The sequence below is a fragment of the Calonectris borealis genome, unplaced genomic scaffold (assembly GCF_964195595.1).
Source record: "Calonectris borealis unplaced genomic scaffold, bCalBor7.hap1.2 HAP1_SCAFFOLD_49, whole genome shotgun sequence".
Classification (NCBI taxonomy): domain Eukaryota; kingdom Metazoa; phylum Chordata; class Aves; order Procellariiformes; family Procellariidae; genus Calonectris; species Calonectris borealis.
In genome coordinates, this window is record NW_027441458.1 from 186,967 (window position 1) to 213,676 (window position 26,710).

At 48.2% G+C, this 26,710-nt stretch overlaps 1 protein-coding gene and 1 long non-coding RNA gene across 2 annotated transcripts; one reads left to right on the forward strand and one right to left on the reverse strand.

Annotated features, from left to right (window-relative positions):
* Positions 1-1,418: 1,418 nt before the first annotated feature.
* On the forward strand, positions 1,419-7,611 carry LOC142076396 (uncharacterized). Its single transcript, XR_012671183.1, has 2 exons — positions 1,419-1,700; positions 5,866-7,611. It is a non-coding gene; the product is annotated as an uncharacterized LOC142076396 (long non-coding RNA).
* Positions 7,612-10,116: 2,505 nt separating this feature from the next.
* Positions 10,117-11,052, reverse strand: LOC142076405 (olfactory receptor 14C36-like). The gene has a single exon (XM_075138705.1). It carries the CDS (start codon positions 11,050-11,052, stop codon positions 10,117-10,119), a length of 936 nt encoding a protein of 311 aa, XP_074994806.1.
* Positions 11,053-26,710: the final 15,658 nt, after the last annotated feature.

The following is a 26,710-nucleotide window of genomic DNA, read 5'->3' on the forward strand; positions in this document are numbered from 1 at the left end:
TAGAAACTTGCCCCATCTTTCAGGAGTCTAATTAACTCTTTAGTCAACACCTGAATTGTGTTTATGCCTGCCCTTTCTTATGTCTCTGTCTAAAACTGTTCTTGAACGGAAATCCCTTGTGAAAGGTGGACCACGTTAGATCTGCTTGGACGTAGCATACAGCAGGGGAGAGAGGTTTAAAGTTTATTAAATTGTGTCATGTTTAACTTTTGTTTGTCGGCAATGAAGAGAAACCTTTCTGTGCCTGTGGGCAGCCCAGTTCTCTAAGGAAAGCAGGGGGGAGCTGGTGCAAAGGAGCTGTAACACCCAGCTGCAGACCTCAGTGGAGAAGTCTGGTGTAAGGAAAAGTGAGTGACGGCTGTGTGGGGCTCAGCTGATGGCTGGGGTTAAACCATGACAATTGATTATTTAAAAAATTTTGGGAAGTGAATGCATGCCCTCAAGACTTCTCTGCTACTGTACGTAGAGAGGAGAAGGGAGAGTTCCAAGGCAAGAACCAGCTGTTCTGCAGGAATTTTAGCAGCATCAGTGCAATGAATGGCTTTTAAAAATAAGCATAAATCTGTACAGAAAAATGGTTCAATGACATGAAAGGAGTATGGAATGTTTCAGTTTATGATGTATTTGTCACGAATGAGTGGTTTTAAGGCCGCGTAAAGAATCACTGGCAAAGGTATTGGCAAAGGGTGATTTTAATAGAAATTTATAGAAATGTGACTTAACAGAATTCGATGGCAATGTTCACTCTCATTACATGGATTAAGTATACACAGGGAAAAATCGTTTCAGAATTGTCTTGGAGTGATTTGTACAGAGACTGAGGATAAAAGGGTCAGGGGGACCCTCCCGTTGAGTCACGAGGTTCAGAGAAGATCAAACTGGACCCAATCTTAGTCTCAGACTTGGACAACGGTTTATGGACAGTTACAAAAGGAATAAGGAGGCCCTTCCGTTGAGTCACGAGGTTCAGAGTAGACCCCCTTGCTCTCTAAACTCCTTCTCAGAGAGGAGTCTAGGTGCGGCCTAGGATCTACCCTTAGTCTCAGACCTGGGCAACGGTTTATGACTAAGGGTTAAGGGTGTTTAGCAGCAAGTGTGTGTGGGATTTTCTGCAATTAAGTAAAATGACTGAACGATGTTACAACGTGGTAGATAAGGATTTGGCAAAGTCTAGTGATTAAGCTGAATTATGACTCATGGAAAAGTTACGGTTTGGCAAAATCCAGTAATTAAGCTGAGTTATGACTTTCGGAAAAGTTGTGTACAAAGAATAAGGAGCTTGGCGATAAGTAGGAAACAATAAATAAGGAATAGAATATCATTAAAGAAGGTGGAACATAATTTGGAGGAACATTTTGCTAATTACAGAGCTTGTAATTTGTTTATAATATAATCTGGCTTTATCTTGTATTCTGTTTTAAGATCCTGTTTATCTGTAATTGTGCTTTGGACAAAGACCAAAAATGTACTCGAAGGTCGCGAGTTGATTATAAATACTTTGCTAACAAGCAAATAAAGACAGACATGATTCCTGCTTCATATTGAAGAAGTCTCTGTCTCGCGTCGTTATGCAACAATTGGTGACCCCGACGTGATTCGACGTTGGAGAATGAAAACTGTACTATGAATATTTTGAGTCAGCCTTAGTCATAAGACGGCTGGGATAACGACGGGCGCCGCTGGAAACTGACTGGTACCAGGTGAGCGGCTTGCTTCATAATGGGATCTACTGTATCAGTAGAAGTGAAAGCTGTTTTAGCTATATTGTTATCTCTGGCAGAGAAGCATGAAATAGCTCTGAAGGAAAAGGGAGCTTTGGACTTGTTGCAATGGGGACAGAGAAGGAACATTTTAACAACGATGGATGAGGTTTTTAAGGAAGACTGCTGGCAGGCTTTAGGAAAGGATCTATGGGAATCCGTGCAAGTTGGAAATAAGGAAGCAGTAACCCTTAGTCATGTATGGTATTTAATAAATCAGTTGATGAAAAAGACTCGCGTTGAGTCTGAAATTATGGAGGCTGCAGAACGAGCATTAGGATATTCATTCCGAGAAAAAGCCAAAAAGAGTGAGCAGGCTTCTATTTCTTCACCTGATCCTGTGGTTCTGCCAGCAAATGTAAGAGATGCTAAGTCTATTTTTGAAATCCCATTGCCGCCTGATTATTTTTCCCCTGAAGAAACTGGTGCAGAGGCGGGTATGGAGTCTGCAGCCCTTACTGCACCTCCAATCAGTGAAGATGAAATAATGGAGCAAGAAAATTCGCCGTTAGAGGAACTCCGGCAGATAAAGCGTGAGGAGGAGGAATTAAAAAGGCAAGCTTCTGCATTACAGTTAGAAGGTGATAGGCAAAAAATTGCTCTCGGGCAGTTGGGTACGAGGCTGCAGGAGGTGATGAGACAACAATCAGGACTGTTACAGAATCTATATCAACAACTGCAACGACAATCAGTAACAGGTTTTAAGAGTACAAGTATGCAAGACGAAAAAACGCAGACTGTGGACGCTGGTCAGAAATGGCATGGAATAATACGGGATGCAGCTATTGAAGGCGAATTCTTAGGTCCATTAAAGGCTTTTCCTGTGCACCTTCATCATAACGCTGCAGGAGCGGAGGTGCGAGAATGGCAGCAGTTCGATTGGCAGTTATTAGATCGACTGCAAAAAGCAATAATGCAATATGGTTTGGATAATACATATGTAAGAAACTTGATTGATGTGGTATTTTCGCAAAATATTCTCACCCCTTTTGATATAGAAACGTTGGTATCGTTAATTTTGTCACCCATGCAAAAATTAGTTTTTAAAGATGATTGGAGAAAACGTTGTGAACTTGCAGTAATGAAAAATTTGGACTTGCAAGATGGGGACCCATTGAAATTTGCGACAATCGATATGTTGATGGGACAAGGAGCTTTTGTGCATCCTAGGGCACAAGCTCGGTTAGATCGACGAATATTACAGCAATCTCAATCTCTTGCTGCCGTCGCATTAAAAGCACTACAGGTTTCTGCGACCGCATCCCCACCTTATGTTAAAATACTGCAACTGCCATCGGAATCTTTTTCTACATTTTTGGATAGGTTAAGAACTGCAATAGAGAAATCACCAAACTTATCGACCGAAGCAAAGTCAGCTGTAATGCTTGATCTGGCCGTACAAAATGCTAATGATGTGTGTAAACGAATACTTTCAACGTTACCAAAAACGGCTGGGCTAGTACAAATGATGGAAGCCTGTGCTAGGGCAGATCTAGTAGCAGAACAAGATAGGGCTGTAGTATATGCCCAGGCACAAGCTAAAGCTTTGGCCGCTGCCCTTCAACCTGTTTTACAACCTAGAAATACTCGGCAACGCTTGGGAATTTGTTTTTTATGTGGACAAAAAGGACATTTTAAAAAGACTTGTCCCAAGAAATCTCAAAATAATTCAGGAAGCAAATATTGTACGCGGTGTCAGCGACAAGGACATGTTGTAGAGGAATGCCGTGCGCGATTTACTAAACAGGGGCAGCTTTTGCAGTCGGGAAACATGATAATGAGCGCCAACCAGAGGGGCGCTATGACACTAAATACCTCCAAGAAAAACCAGCAGATTCCCTATGCTTGGGTACCCAGTTCAATGGATGCTTGGACCGTCTCCGGGGGAAAACTGCCGGAAGCGCCGGAGTAGATATTAGGGTTGCTAATACTGTTCAATTATTAAATGATATGGTACAGGTGGTAGATTCTACGGAAAAGGGACCGCTGGGATATGGGCTCAGTGCTTTGATAATTGGACGATCATCTGCTTCTCGTTTGGGAATTTTTGTTCTCCCAGGTCTTATTGATTCAGATTATACCGGGACAATTAAGATTATGATTAAAGCATTGTATCCACCCATAACGATAGAAAAAGGAACAGAAATAGCACAGTTAATTCCATTCCAGGCAATGGTGCCCAATAAGGAAGAAAGAATAAGAGGGGCAAGTGGATTTGGATCAACTAATGATCCTTCTGTATATTTTTCTATACCTATCCTGAAAAACAGACCTACAATTGAAGTAGAACTTAAGCAAAATGATGGTTTTACTTTTACATTGTTGATGTTATTAGATACAGGTGCTGATATTACAATTGTTCCAAAAAAGGTATGGCCAACTACTTGGCCTCTACAAGAAATTAGTGCCATGATTCAAGGAATAGGAGGAAAACAATCTACAATGCTTAGTACTCAGTATGTGACTATGTGTAAGACAAATGAACCCCACCTATCTGCAAAAGTCCGACCTTATGTTATGCAAACAGAAATCGCATTGCTAGGCAGGGACTGTTTAACGCAATGGGGAGTTGTGTTACAGACATCGCCTTTTACTTAGCGGTCACTGCACAGCGACAGTTGACGGACCCAATACCTTTAAAATGGAAGCAAACTGCTCCTGTTTGGGTAGAGCAGTGGCCGCTAACACTTGAGAAACTGTCGCATTTGCAGACCTTGGTAGAGGAACAGTTGAAATTAGGTCATTTAGAGGAATCATTTAGTCCATGGAATACTCCTGTTTTTGTTATAAAAAAGAAATCAGGAAAATGGCGACTTTTACAGGATTTAAGAGCTGTTAATGCTGTCATGGAAACAATGGGGCCTTTGCAGCCTGGTCTACCAACTCCAACTATGCTTCCTGCTCAATGGGAAATTTTAGTAATTGATTTAAAAGATTGTTTTTTCACGATACCATTGGCTGAACAAGATAAAGAAAAATTTGCCTTTTCGGTGCCAACTATAAATAAACAAGCACCTTATAAACGATATCAGTGGCGAGTATTGCCGCAAGGAATGAAAAACTCTCCTACCATTTGTCAGTATTACGTAGCTGCCGCTTTACAACCCATTCGTTTTACTTTTCCGAATTGTATTATTTATCATTATATGGATGATATTCTTTGTGCAGCGGAAAACCTTGATTCTAATTTTATCGATTTCCTTCATCAGGCATTAAATGCCGCTGGTTTAATAGTGGCGCCTGATAAAATTCAAAAACATTCACCTTATTCTTATTTAGGATTTAAAGTTACACAATTACAGGTTAAGCCTCAAAAACTTGTGATTAATCTCAATATTTCTACATTACAAGATGTTCAAAAGGTATTAGGAGATATTCAATGGCTTCGCTCCTATTGTGGAATTTCCAATGAGGATATTGCTCCATTGGTGCACCTGCTGAAAGGAGGAGGGGGGGCGAATGCCCCCCGAAAACTTGACAAATTGCAGCAGAACGCTCTTAAAACTATTGCTAATAAAATTACGCGAGGATATGCGAATCGCATTGTTCAAAATATACCCCTTTTTGTAGCAATACTCAACACTGAAAAATATTTAGCTGCCTTAATTTTTCAATGGCTTCCACACCAGTTGGACCCTATGAATGTTATCGAATGGAAATATCCGTCTATAACACAAAAACAAACAATTATTCCACGGATTGTAGCGATATCTAACTTAATTTATTCTACTCGTCAAAGGGTCATAGACATAAGTGGGATTGACCCTCAAGTCATTTATTTACCGTACACAGATATGCAGATACAACAAATGTTTCAAACCATAACTGAATTCGCACTAGCTACTTACGACTTTAAGGGAATTTTGTCTAATCATTATCCGAAACACCGGTTGTTTTCCACAACACTTTGCTTGGAGCCAGACGTAATGTTATCTGTTACCCCTGTAGCTGGTCTTACTGTTTATACAGACGCTAGTTCCAGAACAGGAAAAACAGGAACTTCAAATCAGGCCTCCAGTATTGTGGTATGACGCCCGAACTAATCAATGGCGGGGACCTGCTGAACTATTAACCTGGGGAAGAGGGTATGCTTGTGTTTTAACAGATATTGGACCTAAATGGTTGCCTGCAAAATGGATTCGACCTACAGTTGCTGCCTTATCCTCTTTGCAAGCTTCTTGACCCTTGGAAGAGCTCATGCAGTACCAGTGGAATTGGCTGAAATGCAGAATCAGGACAATGTTTGGATAAGATGGGCTCAAGCGACAGACACGAATGACTTCTGTCTTTCATTAAAGCAAGTAGGAAATCCATTCCGGACCTGCTTGATCGGGTTTGCTTATGTGAATATATCAGATTTTACTGACTGGATCCAGGGGTCTGTAAATATGTCAATTATACAGCAAATGTCTAATGTTATGAGCTGGGCAATTAATACTACAGTTAATGCATTCTTAATTAAGAATTTGAAGAAGGCAATGTTGCCTCCTCAAGAGTTAGATTTGCTTGGAACATTTCCCAACAATGGATGTGTCAAATTTAGTTCCCTGAGTAGTAATGATCTGCCCACCAATGTTTCACCTCAACAATTACAATATCTAAATGAGAGTTTTTGCAATCATACGATGCAAGATATACCTTATAACCGAACCAAAGCATACGCTTTGCCTCCTGGGTATTTTTTGATCTGTGGAGATAGAGCTTGGCCCGGGGTTCCCCCATTGTCATTTGGAGGGCCATGTATGATCGGAAAATTGACGTTATTGTTGCCAAAGAAACAACATTTGCAGCAATTGCAGATGTTATACCAAGCACAGGGACAGAGTGGTCATAGACAAAAGCGATCTACCACACCGTTATTGGAGAATTGTACAGATGATGTCCTAATTTGGGGACAGTCTACTCTGACGACAATGTCCTTATTCTTGCCTCCCTTGGCCTTAATGCATTTGGGAAAGGTAGCAAGGAACTTAATGTGTTGGTCAGGAAAACAATTCAATCGCACTTCTTTAATTCTTTATGATATGGCCACAGAATTCGACAGTATTCGAAAGGCAACCTTGCAAAATAGGGCGGCAATTGACTTTTTGCTTTTAGCCCATGGTCATGGTTGTGAAGAGTTTGCTGGGATGTGTTGTTTTAATTTGACGGACAAATCTCAATCTATACAGAGTAAATTAAGAGAACTCCAGGATGGATTGGGGAAGTTAATGGAAGAAAGAAATCCTTTTGATAATTGGCTAGTTTCCCTTAATGTCGGATCGTGGTGGAGAATGATTTTGAAGTGGATATTGATGATAATTTTAATTGTCGTAATTGTACTCATTATTTTCCCATGTTTGATTCAGTGTGCTATGGGAATATTACAGAATATAGCAAATAGAGCCTTTATAAAACAAAAAAGGGGAGTTGTGGGATTTTCTGCAATTAAGTAAAATGACTGAACGATGTTACAACGTGGTAGATAAGGATTTGGCAAAGTCTAGTGATTAAGCTGAATTATGACTTATGGAAAAGTTACGGTTTGGCAAAATCCAGTAATTAAGCTGAGTTATGACTTTCGGAAAAGTTGTGTACAAAGAATAAGGAGCTTGGCGATAAGTAGGAAACAATAAATAAGGAATAGAATATCATTAAAGAAGGTGGAACGTAATTTGGAGGAACATTTTGCTAATTACAGAGCTTGTAATTTGTTTATAATATAATCTGGCTTTATCTTGTATTCTGTTTTAAGATCCTGTTTATCTGTAATTGTGCTTTGGACAAAGACCAAAAATGTACTCGAAGGTCGCGAGTTGATTATAAATACTTTGCTAACAAGCAAATAAAGACAGACATGATTCCTGCTTCATATTGAAGAAGTCTCTGTCTCGCGTCGTTATGCAACAAGTGTGTTCAGCAGTGCCTAAACATTAATCAATTTGACAGCTGTACAAAGAGTTAGTCAAGTTCCTACAAATACTAAAACAACTTAACCACAGATTATACTTGTTAGTAATTGTAAATGCACAAAAAGAATTAGGTCAATCAATACGTATATATATATGCAGATGAATATGGAACCAAAGCTGATCTCTTCTGATGCACAACATGCCAGTTGCAAGGTTGTACGTTAGGTACAAAGAGAGGAAACCTGCTCCGAAGGAGATGACGTAACTTACTGAAGGAGGAGAGGTGTTTATTCCAGATAAAGCAATACAGAGTTTTAGATATGGCTGTTACAAAATTTTCCATAAGCAACATCCGATTCCGACCTCCCCTGCAGCAAGATTTTAGACGTTGTTTCTCTTTTCTGAGTGCCACTAGAGAAGAGTGACAGATATAGTTCAGTGCCATGGAGGGAATCTTCATAGCACTGGGGGTGTTTTTGTAGAAAAATTGATCTTTGCCAATTTGTTTAGATTTCTGAAAGTCATATGGTTTAGTTTTCGGTAGTGCTGTGAGGAGCAGGGAGTTGGACTCCATGATCCTTATGGGTGCCTTCCAACTTGAGATATTCTAGGATTCTAGGACTGTGGGTGGCATGGAAAGGCATTTAAAGGACAATGCAATCATCAGGCACAGTCAGCATGGGTTCACAAAGGGAAGGTCCTGTTTAACCAATCCGATATCCTTCTAAGATAAGGTCACCTGCCTCGTGGATGAAGGGAAGGCGGTGGATGTCATTTTTCTGGATGTCGGAAAGGCTTTTGATACCATCCCTCACAGCATCCTTCTGGGCAAGTTGTGCAGCTGTGAGATGAGGGGGTTCCCGGAGCACTCACGGGTGAAGAACTGGCTGGACGGCAGGGCTCAAAGTGTCGCAGTGAACAGGGCTGCATCTGGCTGGCAGCTGCTCACCAGTGGTGTTCCTCAGGGCTCCATCCTGGGGCCGTTCTATACATTTATCAATGTTTAATGTATTTCTCAATGACCTGGAGGCAGGAGTGGAATCCGTTGTTAGCAAGTTTGCTGATGATCCCAAACTGGGAGGTGCTGTTGACTCTCTCGAGGGACGAGAGGCCTTGCCGAGGGATCCGGCTAGGTTGGAACATTGAGCAGTCATCATGAAGGGCATGACATTCAACGAGTCCAATTGCCGGGATCTGCACCCGGGACGGAGTAAAGCTCCGGACACAAGTACAGAGTGGGAGAGGAGTGGCTGGAGAGCAGCCCTGCAGAAAGGGGCCTGGGGGTGCTGGTTGGCAGCAGGCTCCATGTGAGTCTCAGCCTGGGCTTGCCCCACAGCAGTGCCTGCTGCAGGGTGCTGCAGAGCTCTGGGCACTCACACCACAGCCCCAACCTCTCGGAAGGACACAGAAGCTCCTGGGGGTGGGGAGGGGCTCTCATCCTCCCCATCACTCCCAGGGCTCAAGGACAGCAATGGCCCAAGGAATTGGTTCCGTCACTCTTGGGGTGCTGTTGTGTCCTTTCCAGAAGAGCCCCCAGACAGCCGGTGCCACCCCCACCCCCAGGTCCAGTGGCACAGGAGCTGTCCCAAGCTGGTGAACAGAAAAACCTCTTTCTCCTGCTTCTTGCCTTCTTTCTGACCCACGCGTGGTGCTCCACTCTTCTCCAGGGAAACCCCTGCTCCACAGAGAGCCTTTCCCCAGGGGAGTGTGTCTGTGCTGGCCTGGCCAGTTGTTGCTGGCTCCCTCCCCTGAGGTGCCCACAGGGCCCAGAGCTGGTGCTGCTGCTCTGCAGAGCTGCCCTAGGAACATGGGATGACTCCCTTTGGGCTATGCATCCTTCAGGTTAGCCCTTTTCCATTGGGTGACTCCACTTTTGGAGGAAGTTTTGGAAACCTCCATTCACTATCCACCCCGAGGCACCCAGTGACCCAGAGATGCCCTGTGCTCTCCTGGTGGGTTCAGATCCCCTGTCTGAAGGTCGGGCATCTTTGACCAGCCCTGCCATATGTGAGAGAGCCTCAAGCAGATACCTTTTGACCGTCCAGGATCTCCATGGCATTGGGCACCAGTAAAGTGAAGGCTCACTCCAGCCCTCATTCCCTCACACATCAAGCCATGCCCTTGTCCCCCTAAGCCAATGCAGCACCCAAGCCCAACAGCAGGGCCTTTTAGCCTGCAATTCCCTGAGCGTATTCTGCACTCCACTGTGGAAAGAAGAGCCCAAGCTGCACACGCTGCACGCAGGCAATCCCCTTTATTTACAGACATGCCACAAAGGAGGCCAGCATTGGCGCAGTGATAGACTCATGGAGAGAAGGCCTTTGGGCCAGACAGACTGGCTTCAGCCTCTTGAGAAGGAGGATGAAAGCAAACACTTCTGATCACGATTATAACCAGTACAATGCCCAAAGGACACAAGTTGCCTGAGATCACTTGGAGAAACCTTGTGAAGAGAGATGGGCAGCTTATTTCTGCTGAAATACTACTTCTCGAATCAGGTTCTTCAGGGCATTCTTGAGTTCCTTGTTCCTCATGCTGTAGATGATGGGGTTCACTGCTGGAGGTACCACTGAGTAAAGAACTGTCACGACCAGATCCAAGGATGAGGAGGAGATGGAGGGGGGCTTCAGGTAGGCAAACATGGCAGTGCTGACAAACAGGGAGACCACGGCCAGGTGAGGGAGGCACGTGGAGAAGGTTTTGTGCCACCCCTGCTCAGAGGGGATCCTCAACACAGCCCTGAAGATATGCACATAGGACAGCACGATGAAAATAAAACACCCAAAAGCTACTGAAAGGCTAAACTCTATAAGCCCAACTTCCCGGAGGTAGGTGTGTGAGCAGGAGAGCTTGAGGATCTGTGGGATTTCACAGAAGAACTGGTCCACAGCATTGCCCTTGCAGAGGGGTAGTGAAAATGTATTGGCAGTGTGCAGCATAGCGTTGAGAAACCCACTGCCCCAGGCAGCTGCTGCCATGTGGACACAAGCTCTGCTGCCCAGGAGGGTCCCGTAGTGCAGGGGTTGGCAGATGGCAACATAGCGGTCATAGGCCATTATGGTGAGAAGATAAAATTCTGCTGATATCAAAAACACAAAGAGAAAGAGCTGGGCAGCACATCCTGAGTAGGAGATGACCTTGGTGTCCCAGAGGGAATTGACCATGGATTTGGGAACAGTGGTGGAGATGCAACCCAGGTCAAGGATGGAGAGGTTGAGGAGGAAGAAGTACATGGGGGTGTGGAGGCGGTGGTCGCAGGCTATGGCGGTGATGATGAGGCCGTTGCCCAGCAGGGCAGCCAGGTAGATGCCCAGGAAGAGCCAGAAGTGCAAGAGCTGCAGCTCCCGCGTGTCTGCGAAGGCCAGGAGGAGGAAGTGGGTGATGGAGCTGGTGTTGGACATCTGCTGCCTCTGGGCATGGGGGACTGTCCAAGAGGGAAAAGACAGTGACAAGTTAGGAGAGACTTCTCTGAGCAAAATCAAAGCCATTTCTCATAGGAACCCCCCAAAGTGTCTCTCTCCATTCAGGAAGACCTTTGGCAGGTGCCTTGCACGAGCTCTGGTTGGTGCTGGCTGAGGGTGCCCCAGGGAGCCGCAGGCTCTGCTCTGGGCTCTGCAGGAGTCAGTCCTGCCCCACAGCAATAGGGAAACAGGAACATGGGGTGATCTCAGATTAAATCCACTCGTGATATCAAAGAGCTTCTCAGCATTGTCGCTGCCAATTCACCTGCCTGCAGAGCAGAGCTGTGGGGGTTTTGGTTTGTGCCTTCTGGTCTGGTTGCCCCACCACAGCTGAGCCGTGTTTCTAATGCAGAAATCCTGGGCATTTCTGCTGTACTGCAACTGAAATCGTGTGGGTCCTGAGAGGACCTGACTGTCCCTCAGTGCAAAGTGAGGACAGCCGCTCTGTCCATCAGTCCTGATCTCAGCTGCCCTGTGCTGGCAGCTCTTTCAGCTGGAGGACTATGGCACTCCCGTGTTCCCCCCTAAAGAAACCGGACACTGCTGGGAGCAGAGGAATCCACGTTCTGAGTGCACATCTCCAAAGCCCTCACCCCATTGTACCTGAGGAGGAGCTCAGCTCTCCCCTCCCAACCACGGACACAGAGGGCTCCTTACAGCTGCCCACATACAGCCACCCAGCAGCATTTCAATGGCCTTAGCACCGAGGTGTCTTCTCCATGGGGCTCCTGCATGACATAGAGATGCCCCGGGAGAGCTTTGCCCTACTGGCGGACAGCCTGCAGCCCAGCAGGACCTCCCAAGGAAAGACTCAACTCTCCTAAATTTCCTGTGTCCTGGAAGGAGGGTGAGATGTGTGCCAGCCGCACACCCTGCAGTACCCAGAGCCCCAAAGGTTAACAGGGTGCGAGTTGGATGCTTTTCCTCCACGGACATACGGGCATGACAGTAGACACAGCGTTGGTGTCTGAGCTGCACTTGAATCCTCACCCCCCACAGCAGTGAGTGTCACAGTAAGAACAAGGGCGGCAGGGAGAAGAGGAGAACGTGCCAGAGTTCCCCTGCCAAGGGAGGCAGGGGAGGGAGACACAGTCAGAGACTTGAGTTTTTCTCCTCTTTGGTGGTCAGGCTGCTGGGAAGGCAACTCATGGCCAAGTGTCCATGACATGAAGGGCAGAGGCTCTGCTGTGTGAGTGAGGAGAGCAGGGGGTTGCTCCAGGGAAAGCATCTGCACTGCAGGGGATGGCAGGGAGGTGCCCGAACCCCTCCTGCCATGGCCTTTCTGGGAGCAGTTCTCTCTTCCTCGCTGCCCATGGCTCTGCTGCCTGGAGCTCTTCTGGGCCAGGACCTGTTTCTCTGCCCTCACCTCTCCTCCCTCTTCATGCTCACAGAGCCCATCCGCCCTGCTGCGTGCTCAGCTCTGCCCTGCAGACACCTCCTGGCAGCAGGGCACTGCCCAGGGACATCTCGGTGTGTGCAGTGGCTAGGAAGCAGCTCAGGCAAGTCCTAACGAGAACTGGGGTCTTATTGCCTACTCCAGAGCAGAGCAATCAATTCCCATCTCCCACTGCCCACCCAGCCAAGCCAGGGGAGAAAACTCAAAGCACACACTTCTTCCCTTTCAGGTAATCCCCTACCTCGACACCCATCTTTAACATGACCCTCTGCAACTGTCCTCCGGGTGATGGAGAAGCCTGAGCAGCCCTGACCCACGCTGCACCCTCTGGACAGCAGAAGGACCCTGCCCTGCCGGGGATCACTCCTTCCACCCACAGCTTCTCCCCACAGCATCGTGGGGAGCTCCCCGGGCAGGCTGAGTGCTGACCCTGGCAGGCGGCAGAGTCCCTGCCCTGGTGCTCAGCCCCCTGGGGCGCAGGGACCCTGCTCGGAAGGACAGCCCTGGCCACCCCTGCCTGCACACACGCCTTCACCCCCTGGAGCAGTGCCTGGGAGAAGGCAGCCGTCATGCCCTCTCCTTCTGACGGTGCAGCAGGGAAGCCCTGCTCTGCAGCACCTCCTCCTCCTCTACAGCAGGGAAGCTGTGAGAGTCCTCCTGAAAGATCATAGTTGCTGTGGCATGTACCAGCTTTTGGATATCCCTCCAGGAACACCAGCTACATTGTCCTGCACCCAGGCACTTACCATGTAGAGGGCTGTGAAGATCTCTCCGCGCAGTGAGCTCTCAGCATCCTCCCACTCCAGACTGCCTTTACGCTCTCTCTGCCTCGCTCCCTCCCCTTGGTGCCTGCAGGCAGTGCCCTCAGCCCTGCTGCGCTTTGCAAAGGAGCTGCTCCTGGGCAGAGCTGTCTCTCTGCAGCACTGCCCACTTGCCAGGAGCTCCCTCCTTCCAGGAGCCCAGCCCAGCTCAGCAGCAGAGGACCAGCCCAAGGCAGCACTTGCTCTGCCCCTCGCGGCTCCCTCGAGGGGTCCCTGGGGCTCCAGGGGAACCTGCTGGGAAACAGCCTGAAGTCATCCCTGATCTTCCCTCCCTCAGCTGCGCAGAGACACTTCCTTCTCCTCTCAGGAAAAGACTTGGCCATGAGAATCCCCTTTCTTTGTCCCAGCATTAGACAGGACTCCCAGGAAGGTGACAAGCAAAGACCTAATTTCTCCAAACTGGGGGATATCCTCACGTGAATGAAATAGGCATTTCAGTCTGGCTTTGTAGTCCTAGGGCTCAAAAGACATTCAGCTCTCTGTTGTCCACGCCATGTCTCTGCTCTGAAGCAAAGTCTTTGCACACAGGGGGTCTTGGGCGCTTGGGACCAGGTTTCCTTGGGGCAGGGACAAGCTTGCCTGCTTCCACAGCTGCAGGGCTTCAGCCCAAACGTGCAGCAATGGCCTCAGCCAGGGCCACAGGCAGGAAGAGCTGGAGCTGCTCCTGAGGAGACAGAGCTGTGACATGGTTGCAGAGCTCAGGACAGCTGCTCTTCAAGGACAGCATCCTCCAAGCTCAGCAAGGCTCCAGATCGAAACTCCCTCTGAACTTGAAAGGCCATTGAAGGGCACCAGAAGGAGCATTCACTGCTTCAGGCACAGTTAAAGAAGAAACAATGATGCTGTGTGGCCACTGCTGAATGTGGTGAGAGCAGGAGGAGATAGATCTGAGGTTCTCTGTGTCCTCTTTGCCTCAGGCTTCCCCAGCAAGGTCTGCCAGGCCTCTGGGACTCAGGGCAGGACTCTGGAGGAGATCAAGCAGCGGTGCATGGGGATCAAGTCAGGGATCACTTGAGCCAACGCAATCCTTACCAGTCGAGGGGACAGGAGGGGCGGCATCCCAGGGAGCTGAGAGAGCAGCCCAAGGTCACAGTGAAGCCACTCTCCATCATCTTTCAAAGGTGGTGGTGTCTGTGGGGATTCCCTGATGACTCGCAGCACCCAAACCTTGCACGCACCTTTCAAAACTGCCCCAAGGATGTGCAGAGGAGCGGAAGGCTGTGCCCCAGATCGTGTTCCCTCAGATCCCATTTCTGGGGGTCTGAAAGAGAAGGTGACTGGATTTACTGGATTTAGCTTGTCTCTCACCATCCTCTTTGCTTTCTGTGATGAAAGGACAGGACTGCAGGACACAGGGAGACCAGTGGTTGTCTTTTCACCTGGAGGTCAGTGAAGTTTTCCACATCACCCACCCACAATATTCTTGTGCCCAAGGTCGTATATTTTGGTCTGCATGGGTGGATAAGTAGATGGGTAAATAACCAGATGGATGGTCTGGCTCAGAGGGACGTGATCAATGCGTGGTACTCTGCCTGCAGGCATCGAGCTCGTAGGGTCCTGCAGGGGTCTGTACTGCCACCTGCCCTCTTTAACGTGCTTTTAATGGCCTGCAGGAGATGAGTGAGTGCTTTTTCATCGCATTTGTAGATGGACACTATATTGAGGAAAGCAGACTCTGCAGTGGAGGTCAGGCCTGCCATCATGAAGGACAAAGAAAGGCCAGAGGGATTTGCAAAAAGTAACATCCTGATGTCCAGTAAAGACAAATTTGCAAGTCCTGCCTTGATGTGCACCAATCCTGTGCAATGACAGAGACCAGGGGCTTTGTGACTGGTAGCAGCTCTGTGGGAAAAGCTCTGGTGGTCCTTGGATTTCATTAGGCAAAACGGGAGCCATCACCAAAGGCGGCCAACGGCATCCTTTGCTTCTCTCTTCATTCCTTGAAATTACAAGTGCTTCTCTTTTCTTATCCTAATACCCTCCAAAAAGAACAGCCTACCCTCTGAAACATTTCCCCATTGGCCGTGCATTTCTTCTTTCGTTCCCTCTTTTGGCATTTCTGAGATGGTTGCTGGTTTTCAACCTTGGGTAGCAATTCCATTAAGCACATCATTCTCTTTCAGTACTTGTAGTGTCCTGCAATTCCCCATCTTGTTATCTTGTTTGAGACACTGCCCACAAACCTTAACTGCAGACGTGTTGGAGTTTCAGTCCAGAGGGACCTTGACACACATGGAGACATGGCCAACAGAAACCTCCTGAAGTTTTAAAGGCAAAGGGGGCAAGGTCTGCACTGAGTCAGAAGAACCTCGTGCATCAGGACAGGCTGGGACCTGACTGGCTGAGGATTGTTCTGAGGAGAAGGCCATGGGAGTTCTGGTGGATGCCCTAGGAGCCCATGGGTTTCCCATTTTGAAAGGAGGATGGAGAAACTGGAGAAGGTCCAGAGGAAGGCTGTCACCATGGGCTTAGGAGCCTAAAGCACATGAGCTGTGTGGAGAGGCTGAGGCAACTGGGCCTCTTTAGTCTGCTGAAGGGGAGGCACAGGGCAGTCTAAAAGCAGGCGACACCTGCCTGGAGAGGTGGTGGAGCCAAGCTCTTCTGCAATGGCAGATGGTATGGCAGAGACAACAGCCACAAGCTTCTTCCTGGGGGCTTCAGACTGGGCCTCAGGAAAAACTGGCGAGGAGGGTGATGCTGCAGTGCAGCAGGACACCCAGAGACTCTCTGTGCTCTCCATCTTTGGAGGTTTTCAGGTTTCAGCTCTACAAAGTCACAGCCGACCTGCGGTTGGTGATTCCCCAGGCTTTGGTGGGAGCCTGGACCGGAGACCCCCAGTAGTCCCTTTTCCCACCATCTCTTCCATGCCCTTGTGCCTTGCAGTGTCCCCATGTTGTGGAGGCTCACAAAATCAAATTAAGCAGGTGATAGATTCAAAAATAAACTTGATTTAAGCAAAAATTGTTTAGCAGCAAAGTAACTTGAAATGAGGCTCACCAAAATCATTCAACACTCCAACAACATCACTAAACCACAGGTTCAGGATGGTGTACAGGGAATTTAGACTTCACGGCCGGGTTCAGAAATGAGCATCTAAAATGTGCACAGTCACTGGCTTATAAGATGAGGGCTCTCAACCTTGAGGAGGTTCCTTGGGCAGTGTCCCGACCCAAGGGGAGAGTCCCCGACTGCAGTCCCGCTGCTCCGAGGAGGACCCACTCAACTTGCCCTCTGGTGGGGCTCCATTTATACCCCAGTTGAATCTGACCTGTGGTCAACTCTGAGTGGCTGAGGGCCTTAACTTTCTTACTCCTCGCCCAAGGTGTATACGTGACCATAATTACTGACCCAAACTGTGTACGTGATGGTTGGTACTTGCCACCTTAAAGGCGCTAAATTAAGGGCATGAAATTAAGGATGCAGTGGTCCTGATGCCTACGGTCTTTGATTGGGGTGGGTGCACCCGCCACACAATCCACCCCCTGACCACAGTCACCATTCGACTGGTTTCCTTGGAGTGATGGTACAGTCACCTCTTGCCTCCAAAGTTAAAAGGGAGCGCAGTCTCGGTGAGGTCAGTGCTCACCGTGAATCTTCATTTCTCAGTTTAAGGTCGTACTGGAACATCAATTGTACCAACAGAGTCTAAAGGAACACCAATTATACAAACAGATTAATATAGATTTCATTGTTGTGCGCTTTAACACAAGTTATAACAATACAAATCACAACAATCACAACTACTACCATTATCAGAGATTGGAGAAGGCTGGTTAGCCATCCTGACAAAGAAAACCCAAACACATCGAAAACTCTCCCCAACCAATTAGTCCCCAGTGCAGCAACAATTGCCTCTGAGTCCTCTGCTACTTCTGTCATTTTGTTGATCTGGTCTTGAAGGGGTCCTGACACATTCGGCATGTGGGCACAGCACTCATCTACCCATTGGTTCACAACTCCACATACGCCTTTCTCCTTTACCAGCATCAGATCTAACACGGCTCAATTATGAATAGTCATTCTACTGGTATGCTGTAATTGATCATCTATGTCCTGGTTTCGCTGGGATAGCATTAGATTTCTTCCTAGTGCTGTGTTTTGGATTTAGTATGAGGAGAATGTTGATAACACACTGCCACCATTCCTGTTCTTCGGGAGCTATCTTTGGAAACTATTAATAATTACACTTTTTACCCCTTCCCCTCGGAGAGCCAATTTACAGGGGAGATAGCTTCCTTCACCTTCCCCTTCTCCTCCAGGCTGATTACAATAGCTCTGGAAGATTTTGGATATCTTTGGGATGCTGAAACCAGCGTGTTCCTATTGCTATGTCTTCTGAATATGTTTCAGGCCTTGTTTAAGTTTAAACTATTTAAGGATACCACCCAGAGATCTGCCCTGAGGCTGGATAGTTATGAGTGGCAGGGTGTGTGGGAAAGCATAGGCAAGTACCTAGGACAGTGGTCACCTCCAATGTTTTGGAGCTTCACCCCTGAACAAGTGCAGAATCCTGAAAAACTAGTAAAATTATTGGAAAATGTATGCTGTCACCCTGGCAATTCCAGAGAGACCCAGATTACTGCAAGGGGCTGGGGCCTGGCCCATGCCTACCGAGCCCTGTTCAACACTATTCAGAACCCTCAAGGGGGAAAGAAGGTCTCCGGATCCGATGACAAAACGACTGCGGCTCCTCCAACCCCAGCAACAGGTACTACAGCTGAACCAGAGGACCAACCCTTGCTGGTATCCGTCACCCCTGTACAGAAGAAGAAATCTTGGAGGCAAAAGTCAGGTCATTTAGAAAGGGATGATGGAAAAGCAGGGCCATCAGGAGGAGGGCAGGAGGAAGAGGAAGAACTCATAAATGAGATGAAACCACCCGATCCCTATCCCTGAGTGAGCTACGAGATATGTGGAAGCCGTCATCCAGGTGAGCACATTGTTACCTGGCTCCTCTGATAATGGGGCCAGCAGCCTGGAATTAGAGGGGAAGCAGCTGGGATCCCTTGCTAGGGAAGGGGGCATTGACAAAGCGATTGCAAAAGGGACACAGGTCCTCAGCCTGGTTTATAGTGATCTGGACAACGACCAAATGCCCAAAGATCCGGATGAAGTCCAGTGCACGCGACCCATGTGGAGGAAGTTGGTACGGAGTGCAACAGCGTCACATGCCAGTTCATTGGAAGTACTGTGCTGGAAAGAGGAAGAAGCACCAACAGTGGATGACGTGGTTGGCAGACTCTGGGAATACGAAGAAATTCTCTCCTCCTCCCTTGTCTCAGCTGTGGAGAAACTGTCCTGGGAGGTCCAGCAACTCAAAGAGGATATGTCCTATTCTCCACCTGTACGGACCTGTATCTCAGCCATTAGGAGTCAGCGTTGTTCTGCTCAAGAGAGAGGATATAGAAAGTACACACCTCGTGGCACCCTGTGGTTTTACCTGCGTGACCACGGAGAGGACATGAGGCAGTGGGATGGAAAACCTACCTTGACCCTAGAGGCACGGGTACGTGAGTTGCAAGGAAAAACAATGACACAAGGGGGTTCTCCCAGGAAAAATGCTGCTCTGGTTTTCAGGAAAAACCTGTCTCACGATGGTCCAGTTTCCAGTGAACAGTTCCCCAGAAAGAGTAGAAAGGCTGATCTTACTTTGGATTGTAATTGTAATGAAGAAATTCTTGACTCGCGTTTGCAAGAAGTGAGAGATGGATTCTATGACCAGAACTGGAGGGGCCCTGCCTCCGGCCAGGTGGAGGAAAGGGACAACCGGGTTTACTGGACTGTGTGGATTCGATGGCCTGGCACATCAGAGCCACAGGAGTATAAGGCTCTCGTAGACACCGGTGCACAGTGCACCCTGATGCCATCAAGCTCTAAAGGGGCAGAACCCATTTGTATTTCTGGAGTGACAAGGGGATCCCAGGAGTTAACTGTGTTGGAGGCCGAAGTGAGCCTGACCGGGAATGAGTGGCAGAAGCACCCCATTGTGACTGGCCCAGAGGCTCCATGCATCCTTGGCATAGACTACCTCAGGAGAGGGTATTTCAAGGACCCAAAAGGGTATCGGTGGGCTTTTGGTATAGCTGCCCTGGAGACGGAGGAAATTAAACAGATGTCCACCTTGCCCGGTCTCTCGGAGGACCCTTCTGTTGTGGGGTTGCTGAGGGTTGAAGAACAACAGGTACCAATTGCTACCACAGCGGTGCACCAGCGGCAATATCGCAGAAACCGAGACTCCCTGTTTCCCATCCATAAGCTGATTCGTCGACTGGAGAGCCTAGGAGTGATCAGCAAGACTCGCTCACCCTTTAACAGTCCCATATGCCCCGTGCAAAAGTCCAATGGAGAGTGGAGACTAACAGTAGACTATTGTGGCCTGAATGTAGTCACGCCACCACTGAGTGCTGCCGTGCCGGACATGCTGGAACTCCAATAGGAACTGGAGTCAAAGGCAGCCAAGTGGTACGCCACAATTGACATCGCTAATGCGTTCTTCTCCATCCCTTTGGCGGCAGAGTGCAGGCCACAGTTTGCTTTCACTTGGAGGGGCTTCCAGTACACCTGGAACCGACTGCCCCAGGGGTGGAAACACAGCCCTACCATTTGCCATGCACTGATCCACACCGCACTGGAACAGGGTGAGGCTCCGGAACACCTGCAATACATGGATGACATCATTGTAGGGGGCAACACAGCAGAAGAAGTTTTTGAGGAAGGGAAGAAAATAATTCAAATCCTTCTGAAGGCTGGTTTTGCCATAAAACAAAGTGAGGTCAAGGGACCCGCACAGAAGATCCAGTTTTTAGGAATAAAATGGCAAGATGGATGTCGTCAGATCCCAACGGACATGATTAATAAAATAACAGCCATATCCCCACCACCTAGCAAAAAGGAAACACAAGCTTTCTTAGGCGTTGTGGGCTTTCGGAGAATGCATATTCCAAATTACAGTCAGATCGTAAGCCATCTCTATCACATGACCCGGAAAAAGAATGATTTCAAATGGGGCCCTGAGCAACAACAAGCCTTTGAACAAATTAAACAGGAGATAGTTCAGGCAGTAGCCGTTGGGCCAGTCCGGGCAGGAGAAGATGTGAAGAATGTGCTCTACACCACAGCCGGGGAGAATGGCCCTACCTGGAGCCTCTGGCAGAAAGCACCAGGAGAAGGTGAAGGTGAATCGAGCCAGTTTGCAGAGGTGAAAGCCATCCAGCTGGCCTTGGACATTGCTGAACGAGAAAAATGGCCAGTACTTTATCTCTATACTGACTCATGGATGGTGGCAAATGCCCTGTGGGGGTGGTTGCAGCAGTGGAAGCAGAACAACTGGCAGCGCAGAGGTAAACCCATCTGGGCTGCCACTTTGTGGCAAGATATTGCTGCCCAGGTAGAGAACCTGACTGTAAAAGTACGTCACGTAGATGCTCACGTACCCAAGAGTCGGGCCACTGAAGAACATCAAAACAAACAGCAGGTGGATCAGGCTGCTAAGATGGAAGTGGCTCAGGTGGATCTGGACTGGCAACATAAGGGTGAATTATTTATAGCTCGGTGGGCCCATGATGCCTCAGGCCATCACGGAAGTGAGGCAATGTATAGATGGGCTCATGATCGAGGGGTGGACTTAACCATGGACACTATTGCACAGGTTATCCATGAATGTGAAACGTGCGCTGCAATCAAGCAAGCCAAGCGAGTAAAGCCTCTTTGGTATGGGGGACGATGGTTGAAATATAAAGATGGGGAAGCCTGGCAGATTGATTATATCACACTCCCACAAATCTGACAAGGCAAGCGCCATGTGCTCACCATGGTGAAAGCAACCACCAGATGGTTGGAAACATATCCCATGCCCCATGCCACTGCCCGGAACACCCTCCTGGGCCTTGAAAAGCAAGTCCTATGGCGACATGGCACCCCAGAAAGAATTGAGTCAGACAACGGGACTCATTTCCGAAACACCCTCATAGACATCTGGGCCAAAGAGCATGGCATGGAGTGGGTCTATCACATCCCCTACCATGCACTAGCCTCCGGGAAAATCGAACGATACAACGGGCTGTTAAAGACTACGCTGAGACTAATGGGTGGTGGGACAGTCAAGCATTGGGGTACACATTTAGCAAAAGCCACCTGGTTAGTCAATACCAGGGGATCTGCCAATCGAGCTGGCCCTGCCCAATCAAGACTCTTACGTACTGTAGATGGAGATAAAGTCCCTGTCGTGCACATAAGAAATATGCTGGGGAAGACGGTCTGGGTTACTCCTGCCTCTGGCAAGGGAAAACCCATCCGTGGGATTGCTTTTGCTCAAGGACCTGGGTGCACTTGGTGGGTGATGAGAAAGGATGGGGAAGTCCGGTGTGTACCTTAAGGGGATTTGATTTTGGGTGAAAATAGTCAATGAACTGAATTTTTTGATGTCAATTTTTATATGATATTGTATATCAATATTTCTATGGTTGCTATCAATGGTATAGCAGTGAAAATCACCCAGATTAACGAAGAATGAACTAACTCCGATGAAACCGAGCAAAGTGCAACGATGATAGAACTGGACGAGTGCAGCAGTACCGAAATGAGAACTGGCTTCAGGATGCAACAGCCCAACACCACACACCATCTCTCTGGCCCTGAAAGACTGTTATGACAGATGGAGCCCAAAGTTGTGGACTAAATGAACTCAATGGACATTTTAAAGAGATAGTCCATAGACTAAGGGAATGATATCTGTGTGTGCATATATATATATGTATATATAAAAAAAGATAGTGGTGATTAATTGAAATATATCGAAAAATGTGAGACCTAAGCATAACGTAAATGGTATGGAATAAGGGGTGGATACTGTCCTGGTTTCGGCTGCGATAGGGTTAAATTTCTTCCTAGTGCTGTGTTTTGGATTTAGTATGAGGAGAATGTTGATAACACACTGATGTTTTCAGTTGTTGCTAAGTGCCCTCCTAGTCCAAGGACAGCTCCCGTGCCTACTGACTGAGCTAGGTACACAAGATGGGAGGGAACATAATCAGGACAGCCAGCCCAGCTGGCCAATGGAGTATTCCATACCATGTGACGTCATGCTCAGTATATGAACGGTAGGCATGATCCAGGAAGTACCGATCGCTACTTGGTTATCGGTCAGCGCGGGTGGTGAGCAATTGCATTGTGCATCACTCATTTTGTATATTCTATCATTATTTATTATCATTATTTTCCCTTTTCTGTTCTATTAAACTGTCTTTATCCCAACCCACGAGTTTTTCTCACTCTTACCCTTCCGATTCTCTCCCCGTCCCACTAGCGGAGCGGGGGAGTGAGTGAGCGGCTGCGTGGTATTTGGCTGCCTGCCAGGTTAAACCACGACAGGATGCCAGATGTGATCATATTCTTCAACCACCCATGAATCCATGGGGTGGAGCTGGAACAGCACTACGCCATGCCCCGAAATTCCATGGGGAGCTAGCGAATACACGGGTCGCTGGAGCACTGATGACCTCTCCCTACAGTATACAAAACCATTAAAGGCCTCATGGTGCATCAAACACCCCGAAAAGGATAATAATGGATGTCCCAGCATGCGTAATGGGAATTCATGGGACTGCCCCCTCAACTGCACGTGGGCTGGAGACACTCATGCGCCCAGCTGGTACAGGGAAAAGGATAAGGTATTCCCGGTAGGGAAATCTCCGCTCTGGACCTGCCAGGCACAGATCGGGTGTAAAGACAGAGATGAAATGCCACTGTTATGGCTATACCCTCCTGCTCAGGAAGCTTTAACACAGGGCTGCCTATGTAGCAATACCAGTTACTTTCGGCCCTCTGCCCTGGGTTGTAGGAAGAAAGATTACTGTCGTCCCCTTACTGCCATGCCAGGTTCAGGCCAAACATCCTTTGTCTCTGCACCTCCTAACTCAGTGGGGGCATGTTCTGACGGCCGCCTGTGTTCCCGATGATACCCAACCTGCCTGGGACTAGCCTGCACATTCGCTGTGCTCTCTCTCTCTCCCATTTATCAGGGAGGATCCATGCCACATAAGCGGTGGGGTCGCAGCCCAAGGGACTTGCAGGGGGAATGGTGGGAAGCCTCAACACAAGAAGGATGGTGGCTGGAAGCAATTTTTGGGATGGGAGTTGCTCTGGTACGGAACCGGCAGGCTATTCTGGAACTGGGTCTGGAGCTGTCAGCCTTGGCCAACGCCACGTCTGATAGTTCGGGGCTTTTAGATGATCAATGACAGCATACCAGTAGAATGACTATTCAAAACTGAGCTGTATTAGATCTGATGCTGGTAAAGGAGAAAGGCGTATGTGGAGTCGTGAACCGATGGGTAGATGAGTGCTGTGCCCACATGCCGAACGTGTCAGGACCCCTTCAAGACCAGATCAACAAAATGACAAAAGTAGCAGAGGACTCAGAGGCAATTGTTGCTGCACTGGGGACTAATTGGTTGGGGAAAGTTTTCGATGTGTTTGGGTTTTCTTTGTCAGGATGGCTAACCAGCCTTCTCCACACTCTGATAATGGAAGTAGTTGTGATTGTTGTGATTTGTATTGTTGTAAGTTGTGTTAAGTGCACAATAACGAAATCTATATTAACCATGGAGTATACTCCCTCGAAATCTGTTTGTCTAATTGGTGTTCCTTTAGACTCTGTTGGTACAATTGATGTTCCAGTACGACCTTAAACTGAGAAATGAAGATTCACGGTGAGCACGGACCTCACTGAGACTGCGCTCCCTTTTAACTTTGGAGGCAAGAGGTGACTGTACCATCACTCCAAGGAAACCAGTCGAATGGTGACTGTGGTCAGGGGGTGGATTGTGTGGCGGGTGCCCCCACCCCAATCAAAGACCAGAGGCACCAGGACCACTGCATCCTTACTTTTTGCGCCCTTAATTATGCGCCTTTAAAGTGGCAAGTGCCGGCCATCACGTACACAGTATAGGTCACGTATACACCTTGGGCGAGGAGTAAGAAAGTTAAGGCCCTCAGCCACTCAGAGTTGACCACAGGTCAGATTCACCTGGGGTATAAATGGAGCCCCACCGGAGGGCAAGTTGAGTCGGTCCTCCTCGGAGCAGCAGGTCTGCAGTCGGGGACTCTCCCCTTGGGTCAGGACGCTGCCCAAGGAAACTCCTCGAGGTTGAGAGCCCTCATCTTATAGGTCAGTGACTGTGCACTTTTTCGACGCTCATTTCAAAAGCCGGCCATGTAGTACTACTTCCTCATACACCATCCCGAACTTATGGTTTACTGATGTTGTCAGAGTGTTGAATGATTTTGATGAGCCTCATTTTGAGTTACTTTGCTGCTAAATAATAATAATTTTTGTTTAAATCAAGTTTATTTTTGAATCTATCACCTGCTTAATTTGATTTTGTGACCCTCCACAACATGGGGACACTGCAAGGCACAAGGGCATGGAACAGATGGTGTGAAAAGGGACTACTGGGCGTCTCCAGTCCAGGCTCCCACCAAAACCTGGGGAATCACCAACCGCAGGTCAGGTCGGCTGTGACTTTGTAGAGTAGAAACCTGAAAACCTCCAGAGATGGAGAGCACAGAGAGTCTCTGGGTGTCCTGCTGCACTGCAGCATCACCCTCCTAGCCAAACTTTACTGAGGCCCAGTCTGAAGCCCCCAGTAAAAAGCCTTGTGGCTGTTGTCTCTGCCATAGCATCTGCCATTGCAGAAGGGCTTGGCTCCACCACCGCTCCAGGCAGGTGTCGCTTGCTTTTAGACTGCCCTGTGCCTCCCCTTCAGCAGACTAAAGAGGCCCAGTTGCCTCAGCCTCTCCACACAGCTCATGTGCTTTAGGCTCCTAAGCCCATGGTAACAGCCTTCCTCTGGACCTTCTCCAGTTTCTCCATCCTCCTTTCAAAATGGGAAACCCATGGGCTCCTATGGCATCCACCAGAACTCCCATGCCCTTCTCCTCAGAACAATCCTCAGCCAGTCAGGTCCCAGCCTGTCCTGATGCACGAGGTTCTTCTGACCCAGTGCAGACCTTGCCCCCATCACCTTTAAATCTTCAGGAGGTTTCTGTTGGCCAAGTCCCCATGTGTGTCGAGGTCCCTCTGGAGTGAAACTCCAACACATCAGCATTTAAGGTTTGTGGGCCAGTGTCTCAAACAAGATAACAAGATGGGGAACTGCAGGACACTCCAAGGACTGAAAGAGAATGATGTGCTTAATGGAATTGCTACCCAAGGTTGAAAACTTCCACAGCAACCACCTCAGAAATATCAAAAGAGGGAACGAAAAAAGAAATGCATGGCCAATGGGGAAAGGTTTCAGAGGGTAGGCTGTTCTTTTTGGAGGGTATTAGGATAAGAAAAGAGAAGCACTTGCAGTATCAAGGAATGAAGAGAGAAGCAAAAGATGCTCTTGGTCGCCTTTGCTGATGGCTCCTGTTTTGCCTAATGAAATCCAAGGACCACCAGAGCCTTTCCCATAGAGCTGCTACCCAGCCACACAGCCCCTGGCCTCTGACATTGCATGGGATTGGTGCACCACAAGGTAGGACTTCAGGTTTGTCTTTACTGGACATCATGATGTTACTTTTTGTGAATCCCTCTGGCCTGTCTTTGTCCTTCGGGATGGCAGGCCTGCCCTCCAGTGCAGTGTCTGCTCTCCTTAAGATGGTGTCCATCTACAAATGCAATGAAAAAGCACTCGCTCATCTCCTCCAGGTCATTAAAAACAGGTTAAAAAGGGCAGGTGGCAGGACAGACCCCTGCAGGACCCTACGAGCTTGATGCCTGCAGGCAGAGTACCATGCATTGATCACGTCCCTCTGAGCCTGACCATCCATCTGGTTATTTACCCATCTACTTACCCAGCCATGCAGACCATAATATATGAGATTTGGCACAAGAATATTGTGGGGGGCGATGTGGAAACCTTCGCTGCCTTCCAGGTGAAAAGACAACCACTGGTCTCCCTGTGTCCTGCAGTCCTGTCCTTTCATCACAGAAAGCAAAGTGGATGGTGAGAGACAAGCTAAATCCAGTAAATCCAGTCACCTTCTCTTTCAGACCCCCAGAAATGGGATCTGAGGGAACACGATCGGGGGCACAGCCTTCCGCTCCTCTGCACATCCTCGGGGGCAGTATTGAAAGGTGCGTGCAAGGTTTGGGTGCTGCGAGTCATCAGGGAATCCCCACAGACACCACCACCTTTGAAAGATGCTGGAGAGTGGCTTCACTGTGACATTGGGCTGCTCTCTCAGCTCCCTGGGATGCCGCCCCTCCTGTCCCCTCAACTGGCAACGATTGCGTTGGCTCAAGTGATCCCTGACTTGATCCCCATGCACCACTGCTTGATCTCCTCCAGAGTCCTGCCCTGAGTCCCAGAGGCCTGGCAGACCTTGCTGGGGA

What these genes read in the sequence shown, in the direction of transcription:
- LOC142076405 (XM_075138705.1), bottom strand. Translation starts at nt 11,052, where the DNA reads ATGTCCAACACCAGCTCCATCACCCACTTCCTCCTCCTGGCCTTCGCA.